This window comes from Grammomys surdaster, unplaced genomic scaffold (assembly GCF_004785775.1).
Source record: "Grammomys surdaster isolate TR1022 unplaced genomic scaffold, NIH_TR_1.0 324, whole genome shotgun sequence".
NCBI lineage: Eukaryota > Metazoa > Chordata > Mammalia > Rodentia > Muridae > Grammomys > Grammomys surdaster.
Window position 1 is genome coordinate 325,189 of NW_021604743.1, and position 11,174 is coordinate 336,362.

General features: G+C 46.0%; 1 protein-coding gene and 1 pseudogene across 1 annotated transcript in view; one reads left to right on the forward strand and one right to left on the reverse strand.

The window, feature by feature from the left end:
* Positions 1-2,630: 2,630 nt before the first annotated feature.
* Positions 2,631-11,174, forward strand: part of Efr3b (EFR3 homolog B) — a 34,311-nt gene continuing 25,767 nt past the window's right edge. The window contains exons 1-2 of the mRNA XM_028778088.1: positions 2,631-2,737; positions 10,459-10,609. Of these exons, the coding sequence (XP_028633921.1) occupies positions 2,631-2,737; positions 10,459-10,609 (258 nt within the window). The remainder of the gene's footprint in view (positions 2,738-10,458; positions 10,610-11,174) is intronic.
* On the reverse strand, positions 4,260-4,849 carry LOC114630005 (annotated as a pseudogene).

Consider the following 11,174-nt stretch of genomic DNA (forward strand, 5'->3'; position numbering starts at 1 on the left):
TTCTGCCCACCCACCCACCCCCACTCTCCCAGTACAGAGGAGCTGGGATGTGACAGAGGAAGGTCCTGCCCGGGAAGAAGGCTAAAGTGGACAGTTTCCAGAAGTTTCTATTTCCTTGATCCATTAAGTTTCTAATGCTGGACCTGGAGGGTTTTGTTTTATTTTGTTTTGTTTTTTAACCAGTTTTATTGTTGATTTCCAAACACCATCATTTCTCAGCCTCAGAGATCCTGAAGAGAGTCATTTGGGGCTTCTTGATGGAATAAAAGTAGTTTTGTAAAACCCTGCTACACTATTCTTAGTTTTTCCATTCCCCCTGACTGACAAAAGCCCTTGGACCAGGAAAGGGCTGGGAGGGACTGGTCCCGATCTCCAAGGCGCTTCAAATACCACAGACAGGGATCTTAAAGAAGCATTTCCTGTTCGTAGTTAATGATCCTGTCCATGTGTCATAGCGTTGGGACCATTCTGAAGTGGGAGTGGCATGGGAAAGGACCCTAGAGGAAACTGAGGCTCAGGAAATAGGGATTTGGGAGCCAGTGAGGGCAGGCAGAGCAGTCACCCTGAACGTGATCTTCGTCTTCCCAGGACATTCTAGACCAACAGTTCTCACTCTGTGGGTCATGACCCGTTTAGGCGGGGTCAAATGGCCCTCTCATAAGGGTCACACATCAGATATCCTACATATCAGAAATTTGTATTACGATTCATAATGGTAGCAAAATTACAGTTGTGAAGTAGCAATGACAATAATGTTATGGTTGGGGGTCACCGCAACACGAGGGACTGTACTAAAGGGTCACAGTGTTAGGAAGGTCGAGAACAGCTGCTCTAGACTCTTGGGTCACAGGAGGAGGTTTTATAGTCTGACCTCAGAAAATGGGGGTGGGGTGCGGGTAGGTATATAAATGGTAGTGTGGTAGCAGTGCCTGGTCTCTACGTGAGCTCCACACCCATGAGGTCTAACCCTCCAAGTGTTCTTCTGAGGCCTGGCCTTTTCCCCTGAATGTGTCACTCTGCCCTATCCCTGAACTAGGCCACTGTCTTGGCATGTGGGAATTATCAGGAGACCTCTACCTCGGGAAGAACAAGGCCCTGGCCCTTCACCAGTTTCTTTCCTCATAGGCCCTGGATCCCTGGTCTGCGACCTTATAGCAAGGCTTTACATCTAGGTCTTTCTTTTCCCATTCTAGGTGTATGTGGCTGTTGCGGCGCCCTTCGTCCCAGGTACAAGAGGCTGGTGGACAATATCTTCCCTGAAGATCCTGAGGTGGGTCACATTAAGGGCTACGTGGGCTGCTGATTGGGGAAGGTCTTCGGGCACTGACTCCTCATGTCCCTGGGAATGGTGAGAGGCTCTGTCATTTGGCCTTTTTGAAACTTGACCCCTCTGAAGGCTGGATGTACAGGAGGCTGTTAGGAATGTGCTGGGCTGCTGCTATACAGATGAGACATCTTTCTCACTCCTGTCTCCATCGCTCACTCTCCTGACAGAAATGTTTTCCTGCCGTTTAGTGAAAAACATGCCCCTGTCTAGCATTTGGCTCTGGCTCTCCCTGGCATCTGTCAGGTGTCTGGCTGTGCTTCTCTCTGTGTCACACTGTGTTATGCATTGAGGTCTGATGATGTCAGGATTTGATGCATTTGCCTTGCTATTTGAGAATTACTAACTTCTTCTGGATGGGGATCTAGAGGATCCCATTTCTAGTATCCTCTGGAGAATTTCCTAGAAGCTATAGAGTCACCTTCTGTATGTCTTGGTGATAACTATCCATATATACCTTAATTTGGAATTACTTTTTAAAAATATTTATTTATTTATTTTCTGTATATGATATGCTATAAGCTGTCTTCAGATACATCAGAAGAGGGTATCAGATCCCATTACAGATGGTTGTGAGCCACCATGTGGTTGCTGGGAATTGAATTCAGGCCCTCTGGAAGAGCAGTCAGTTCTCTTAACCACTGAACTATCTCTCCAGCCCCCTCTGAATTACTTTTTTTTTTTTTTTTTTGGTTTTTTGAGTCAGGGTTTCTCTGTAGCCCTGGCTCACTCTGTAGACCAGGCTGGCCTCGAACTCAGAAATCCACCTGCCTCTGCTTCCCAAGTGCTGGGATTAAAGGCGTGCGCCACCACTGCCCGGTTCTGAATTACTTTTAATGATGCCTCATCCTTCATCCACACACTCATGTATGTTTCTACACCCACACCCACCCACACACACACACACACACCTATCTATTTATTGTATGTGGTGTATGTGTGTGCGTGCATGTGCAGCTGCTCTTGTCGGTCCATGCATGTGTGAAGGCCAGAAGTTGACTACTTTTGGTACCTTTCTCTATCATGCTCAATTGTTATTTTTGAGACAAGTCTCTCGAGGAACCTAGAGCTTGCTGTTGTGGTTAAACTAGGGACAGTGACCCTCACATGTGTTTGAGTGTTCCTAGCTTGGTGACTATGTAACCCACCTAGCCCTGGTGCAGAGGTTAAACCATGGTCTCTCAAGCTAGGTTTTGAGGGACCAGTTGAATTGATATTCGTTCCAGACTTGAGCCTTTCCATTAGTGTGGAGCCATGGTGATATTGAGCTGTCTGTCTTCTACAGGATGGTCTGGTGAAGACCAACATGGAGAAACTAACCTTCTATGCCCTCTCAGCACCAGAAAAGCTGGATCGAATTGGTGCCTACCTCTCAGAGAGGCTCATCCGAGACGTGGGTCGCCATCGATATGGGTAAGTCACATAGGGAGGGACAAGATGGCTTTTCAGAAATTACGTTATATTTTTAGGGTATGGCAGTATAATAACATTTCAAAAAAAAATAAAAAGGTATTGGGTATGTTAGTCAGTAGACTGAGTAAAACGAGATTGGGACCAAGCAGGGCAGGGTTCACTCTCCTGAGGCAGGTAAACTTGGATTGCTCTGTGCAGATTTGGGAAGAGGGTATGCCAGCCCCATGGATGTAGCCATTTGGCATCCATGGAATTGCTGTGTGTCCACACAGAAGAACTTATACACCCAGTCTGACTCAGAATGTGTACTTATCCTCTCCCCCTACTGACTGAAAAAATGAGATAGAGCCATCTGCGTCCTGAGAAGGCAGGGTTGGAGTAGTCGGTCCACTAAAAACACACTTCAGAGAGGCTGGGAATTTGGTACAGTTGCTAGAAGGTCCAGCATGCTAGAACCACTTGGGTTGGATCTCTAAAGCCACCCGTAAACTGCCACAGTGGAGCACACCTGTGACCCTAGCACCAGGAGGTAGAGGCCGGCAGATCGAATGTTTGAGATCAGCCTTGGTATTATGGCAAGGCTAGCCTAGGAAAGGTGAGGGTCCATCTCAAAACAAGACAAATATTCACTTTAAAATTTTAAATATCTTGCTGTTGAAAGAGAAACCATCAGAATTTTAAAAACTGAACATCAAAGATAAATATAATATCATCAACAAATAAGACAAAGGGTTCAAGATCACATGTTAGTAATATCGAATAAATAGTCTGGGGGAGTCAGGAGAGGGGCAACTGGGGAAATGATTACAAAGGGTCCACTCTGAGAGCCGGGGTCACCTGTATGGCATTCACCAGACTTACAGTTCATGCCCAAACCACTGGACCATCCTATCACATTGACTTTTCTCTAAAAGTAAATATTCAAGTATTAACCAGGAAATGGTGGCAAAAAGGAGGCATTTTCAGACTTTCCTGGAAAAAGAACAAATTGGTTTAAATTTTCCCAATCATGAAATATGTGTCTAGAGCTTCAAAACCACATCTGCTCTTTGATCCATCTGACTGTCACTTCTCAAGGAACCCGTCTTAATGCTCTACCTTGTTTACAGAGGTGTTTTTTGCAGTGTTTTCTGTTTGTTGGTTTGGTTTTGCTTCCCTGCCCCCACACTCAGAATTCACATTTGATAAATACAGAAAGAAAGAAAAGAAAGAAAGAAAGAAAGAAAGAAAGAAAGAAAGAAAGAAAGAAAGAAGAAGAAGGAAGGAAGGAAGGAAGGAAGGAAGGAAGGAAGGAAGGAAGGAAGGAAGGAGTTAACAGGCTTCTGTGACTGATACAAGATGATGATGCTATAAGATGATCTGCCCAAAGCATAGCTCTACCAATAGTGGAAGAAAGGCTGGCCACGCCCAGCCCTGTAGGAAAGGCTTGTCTGGAATCACATCATGTGTTTAAGCATGAGTAGAGTGCAAGGCATTTTCTTCTGGCTGCTCAGTGCTGCCTGGCAGAAAAGCAGTCCAGTCCTCACTTCTGCTTAGAGAAATACTCTCTACTCTTTTGGACATCAGACTTGATGGTACCACTGCCAGGTTTTCAGCCAACTGGGCACACTTCACCATGCTTGTCAGTGAACTGGAAGGCCTGGGCTAATCTCATCCACAGAGCGGCCAACAGGAAGATCATTTATTGTTATCTGGAGAAGGATACCTTTATCATCAATAATAAGGAGGCCCCTGAAAGAGATACCCCCGTCAGCCTTTAGAACTCCATAATCCTGAGCGACGGTGTGCTTGGGATCTGATATTAAGGGAATGTTCAAGGGTCTCAATCCTCCATGTTTCTTGGGTGTGTTCATCCACGCCAGATGACAGAAGTGAGAGTCCACAGAAGCTCATCACTTGGACGATGAGTATCTTAAATTCTTCTGCTCTGTCACTGAAAACAACGATCTCCGTGGGACACACAAAAGTCAAGTCAAGAGGGTAAAAGAAGAACACGACGTATTTTCCTCTGTATTCACTTAGGCTGATATCTTTGAATTGTCCATCTGGCATAACAGCCGTGGCTTTGAAGTTGGGAGCAGGATATCCAATTTTTGCATTTCCTGAAGACATCTTGCTCTCAGCAAGGTCAAGCCACGGGTCGCACAGACAGAAACAACTGTGAGAATGCTGGAAGAGGCTGCCCTGGTTTTGCTCAGGTTGCCCCAGCTGCCTTCAAACCTGTGATATAGCTGAGAATGGCCTCGAACTCTTGATCCTCTTGCCCCCACCCCATAGATACTGGAACACAGTGTGGGGCACCACGCCTAGTGTGTGGCGCTTCTTATAACAATGACACGCTACAAGTGGCTTAAGCATTTGGCAAGAGAAAAATCAAGTAAGTTATGATTTATATCATTTGATAAAATGATACTACACAATAGAAATAGTGTTTATAAGATCCCTATCCAATGATACTAAAAATAGAAAAAATAGGAAATATATCCACATATGAAGTATTAAAGGTCATCTTTTTAAAAGTAACAACAAATCTCAGTGGCTAGAAATGCCAAATGCTGATGTATTCAGAGTATTTGTTCTGTGACTGGCACAGTTAGGGGTGGGGGAGTTGTGTGTTTCATTGTGTTATCTCTGTTCCCTAAACACTAACTATTGAGCATGAGTTACTTCTACAATGCAAGAGTGGACTTCAATGCATATTGTGCTTGCTGCTGCCTTGCCATCACAACACCATCCATAGGCTAAATAGCTCTCTAACTCTGAGAAGCACAGGTAGTGTTATAATGGAGCAGAGGGCTGAGTATGTGATGGACAGCCACCATTTCTAATCCTGTGGATCCTACTCGACCCGAGCCTTTCCATTCTCCACTCTCCTGTGCTTTTTGAATTTTTCCTTCTTTTATTGGGGGTGGGGGTGAGAAGGGGAACAGAATCTCATGTATCCAAGGCTGGCTTCTAACTCACAGCGAAAAATGAGCTTGAACTTCTAAACCCTCCTCTGCTCTCCCCTCTGCCCTGCTAAGGTTGCAGGGATGCTCCAGCATACCAGGAGTTGGTGGTTCTGGAGATCAAACCCAGGGCTTCATACGTGCTAGGCCAGTGGAGCTACATCCCCAGCCCTGTCCTGCCTTTCTTTTGGTTCAGCCTTTTACTGTTAGATCAGATGACAACAGAGACTTGTCTTCCCACTGTTTACCTTCTGTTTGGTTTTCCCAGGCTAATGCTCCTTTAGAGTCACCTCCAGGCTCCTCAACTTCCAGGGTCTACCACCGCCATGTCCTCCACCCACCACACCTATTATATAGCCAATACAGGCAGACGGGCTGAGCAGTCCTAAGGTTGAGAAATCAAGGACCATCAGTAATGTTGGGATGGGGGAGAAGGATTAGGATCAAATCATGGCTTTGTATATATTAAGGATGTGCTTTACCCCAGATCTGGCAACTCTTAAACCAGGCTACCCCCAATGTGCAAATAAATGCAAACTGGCGTTTCCATGATCGTTCTCTGTACAGTAAAATTAGGTTGCCACTCATTAAGAGGAGGAGGAGCATGAATGCTTTGTGCGCAGCAGCTATATAAAGAGCCTTGACGTGCTGGAACACGTATTCAGGCAAGTAAAAATGGCTTTATCCTTGACTGAACCAAAAGCTAATGTGCCAGTGATGGCATTAAACATTTAATACTGATTCTGCCCTCGCTCTCTGCAGTGATGTTTCTTGTGATTAAAAATGTCCACAGCTGACAGGGTCCCTTGGAATTCTTCCTCTGCCTGTGGAATGACAAGTCAAAATTGGCATCATCCTGTTAAAAATAGCCCTTGCAGCATCTAGGTATTTAAAGCCCGAGGGAGGGCTTTGATCATAAACATTTGGAGAAACGTCTGTTAGGATCTTCTTTCCCTGCCCTCCTGTGTCTCCCTACCCAACATGGCTGGCCTCTTCCTTGTCCTTGATGGAGGCCCTGGAAGAGCAACATTCTCACATCACAGTGAGAGGAGCTGTCTTCCTAGCGTGGTGCAGGTGTCTCTATGGTTTGGTCCTATACATGTGAACCTTGGATATAGTCCTTGTGGCAGAGCCACTCTCTCATGACCACTGCCTTCCTGCATTGCCACTTGGCCACAGCCTTCTGGGGGTCCTGATTCATGAGTGTCCGTCCCCACAAGGATGCCAGCTGCGAGCAGGGAGAAGATGGGGGGATTTCAAAGCTAGAATGGGTAGTGATGTGCAGAGAAGCAGAACCTCGGCATTTCTATGCCTCTCTCCTTCCCGCTCCAGATCAGCCCAACTCCTCTGAGCACTGGGCAGCAGGGGAGGGAATGAATGCTGAGACGGGCATCAGTCCACAGTGAGCTCCGAGGGTGGACCGCCGTGTGCAGGATATCATGTTAGACAGTATCAGGGTTGTTCCCCCAACCCCCAGTGCCTGGAGTTCTGCCCCAGCCTAGGGATGAGCAGTAAGGATGGAAATGAGGAGAGTGGGCTGCACCAACCTGAGGACCCTGACCCAAGCTAATCCAGCATTGTTTCCTAGAAGGGCCTGAGGCTGGTGGGAGGGTAGGTTGACCCTTCAGAAAAGTGAACTGAAGACCCCTGCTAGATGGAGAGGATCAGCCTGCTCTTCCTTAGCTGTGGCGAAACCCTCTCCCTGTTCCTGGGTTCTTAGAAAACTCAGAAAGTTCAGTTCCAGAATGGGCTGACCTAATATACCCAGAATGCCCAGAATAAGAGGCCCTTTGTCCAGGGTTCTGGCTGCCCTTTGAGGGATGATCTAAGTCCCTGACTCCAGCTCCATATTTCCTCTCCAGGTGGGTGAGGCTCCCAGGCTACTCCTCTCACCCTTCCCCTGGCACTGCAGGCCTTTCCTGGTTTCTCTGGCTACTTCTGACCTGGAACAAGGTGTCCAAGCAGAGCCAGCCACTTCAAGGACTCCACAGAGAGACTCTTCACCTGGCTCCCAGGAACCAGGCCCCCTGGGTATTTTGCTCTGTGGTTGTAGTTCATGTGACTGTGCCTGAGTTCTTCCATTTGTAATCTGCCCAGTGCCCGCCCCTGATGCTCACAATTCCTGGTCTGTTCCAGCTCACTTGTGTTCTGTCCTCTTCATCTTTGGAAAGCTTGCATAGTATGTTTGGAGCTGATGTTTGCTGCAGCAGCTGGTACTAACCCCGTGGCCCAGCTCCATCCTAACCCACTCTGCTCCAAGTACCCAGGCAGGCCAGTTTGGACTCTCAGACTCACTATTGCCTTGGACCCCTGGCAGAACTCAGATCTGATCCCTGATGATGGTAACCTTGTCATGAGAATCCTGTTGATGGTCAGTATCCCCCAAATTCCATGCTCTGACTAAGAGCGAGGTCTGACAGGCAGTACAGAGGGCAGCTGGTGATAACACAGGACAAACACTGAGCTCATCACTTGGGTCTGAGTTAAAGTTCATAATTAAAACCATGGCACTCAGCCAGGTGGTGGTGGCGTACGCCTTTAATCCCAGCACTTGGGAGGCAGAGGCAGGCGGATTTCTGAGTTCGAGGCCAGCCTGGTCTACAGAGTGAGTTCCAGGACAGCCAGGGCTACACAGAGAAACCCTGTCTCAAAAAACCAAAAACAAACAAACAAACAAACAAACAAAAACCCATGCCACTCAGCACTGGAATCAGGAATGTAGCATCAAGGTACATGCTTGGGAACTAAGCGTGATGCTTCTTTATTTCTTTCCATTTCCATGTCAAGTCTACTGAGATTTTCACCTTATACCAAAATCTCTAGTCTTGGTCAATAGTCTCTTTTTCCTATTTAATAATAGTTTGGTGTTTTCTGTTTGTTTGTTTGCTTGTTTTTTTCTTATTAGGGTATTCTAGATTTCTCCTTCCCACCACTGGGAAGGCTGTAGTCTCTGCTCCCGGGTTTGGGAGGACTTCTGGTTTCTCCTCTTGCCTAACCTCTGCCACCACGCCGCCTCCTTTGTTTATTTCATTTCAACTCTATTAAAAGTACGATGTCAGTAGAAAAATGTTGACGTGACCCATAGAAAAACTGGAATTTCTCTTTGCCTACCCTTACTTTATTACCACGTTTAATGACTTGACCATGTCCAGGTGTCCCTACATGGAAGACCTGTCTCCTTCTGGACTGTCCTCTCTGGCAGGGATCCCAGCCAGTTTTCTTTTCCATCTTGGGTGATTTGAACTCTGCAGAATGCCAGGGCTGTAGGAGGAGTCCTCTTTGCCACATTGTCAGTGTGTGGAGGACAAGGTTATGGAGAGTCAAGTGTGTCTGTCCTGTGTAGGAGGGAGGCCAAGTCAGGGCTCCCATTCACCCAATGAGTTCTACGAGCCAGTGCAACCTTTGTGTTCCAAAGCCACCACAGAGAGCTGGGGCTATAACTCAGTGGTAGTGTGCTCAACCGTGTGTGCTAAGCCCTGGGTTCCACCCTAGCCCCTCAAGAAAAAAAATAAGGATATTATAGATAAAAAGATGACATGATCTATTTTTGAATATACACAGAGACCACTATTTCCTTAGTATTTCTTAATAATAATTGAATTTAGTGAAATCCATGGATCTAATAGTAGCTACCTCAGCTCAGAGAGATTAAAGAAATAAATTTTATAAAAGTAGAAAAGATTCCAAAGTATAGAGGGTTTTTTTAAAGATTTATTTATTCATGTATTTTATATAAATGCTCTGTCTTCAGACACGCCAGAAGAATGAATCAGATCCCATTACAGATGGTTGTGAGCCACCATGTGTTTGCTGGGAATTGAACTCAGGACCTCTGGAAAAGCAGTCAAGTGCTCTTAACTGACAAGCCAACACTCCAGCCCAAGGGTCTTTATTTTATTTTTTTATTTTTTTATGGCTGTTTTACATAGAAGTTAATGCAAGGGTGTTGAAGAACTGGTGTCTGATGGCCATTTTTAAAAACAGATTTTGAGGCTGGAGAAATAGCTTGATAGGTGATAAACAGTAGATGTTCTTCCAAAGAAGTTCAGTTTGATCTTTGTCACCCACAGGGGTGTTTATGACCATTTGTAATTGCGGTTCCATGAGGATCCAACGCCCTTGTCTAGCCTTCAAGGATGGACACACACGGTGCAGTCGTGCACACAGGCAAACACTCAAACACATCAAATAAATCCTTAAAAATAAATAAATAAAATAAAAGTTTTAAAAAACAGACACCATGGATTCTGCTAATTTATGTATGGATGTACAAAGGTAGCTTGGGGCTCAAGTGGTTTGACTACACAGTTTCTATAGCTGGACAGCTGCCACAAGAAACACAGTTAGGGCCTGTATGGGGCCAGGCAATCTCTCCCAGGAAATCTTTTTATTGATCCAAACTTTTTTTAAGATAAAGTCAAGAGTTTATAAATATATATCTTGAGGTCATCCTTTGATGTGTATAGCACATGAACTGGACTGGGGAGCCTTAACACTTTTAAGGTCCCCCACCCCTTACAGCTCTTATGTCATCCTGATTCTCTGTTCTGGACTGGAGTGAACCTTTGTTAGACACTGAGAGCCACAGACACAGCGTGGCTCAGACACTGAGAGCCCACAGACACAGCGTGGCTCAGACACTGAGAGCCACAGACACAGCGTGGCTCAGGCACTGAGAGCCACAGACATAGCTCCTTTCCCAGATTCTGCCCCAGCCAGGTGTGTTGCGGGGGAGGGGAAGACCAGGTGAAGCCATAATGCCTCTGTCCTTAGGTACGTGTGTATTGCCATGGAGGCACTGGACCAGCTGCTCATGGCCTGCCACTGTCAGAGCATCAACCTCTTCGTGGAAAGCTTCCTTAAAATGGTGGCCAAGCTGCTGGAGTCAGAGAAGCCGAACCTGCAGATCCTCGGCACCAACTCGGTAAGAGGTGGGCCTCGGGGAATGCAGGGTGGGATGGGCTAGAGGACCTCTGGGTCGGGCAGTTCCATCCTCACTTGTTGTCTGACCACCCTAAGCCAGTGGTTCTCAACCTTCCTAATGCTGTAGCCCTTTAATACAGTTCCTCATGTCATGGTGACCCCCCAACAATAAAATTATTTTGTTGCTACTTTTTAACTGTAATATTGCTACTGTTGTGAATCATAATGTAAATATTTGATATGCAGGATATCTGATATGCAACCCCCGTGAGGGTGGAGACCCACAGGTTGAGAACTGCTGCCCTAAGCTCTATACCTCTTGTCTTACTGTCTCTCTTTGTGTGAGCGAAGAGGTGTTTTGTGTCTTGAATTTCAGTGAACATCCTATTTATATAAGCATATAAAAAATATGTCCTAAAAATAAAATTTATCGGAGCTAGAGGAATGTCTCAGTTGTTAAGAGTATGAACTACTCTTACGGATGACTTGGGTTTGATTGTCAGTCTTGGGCTGCTCACGGACACCTAGAACTCTCACTCTCTGGAGATCCAGCCTTGGGCTGCTCA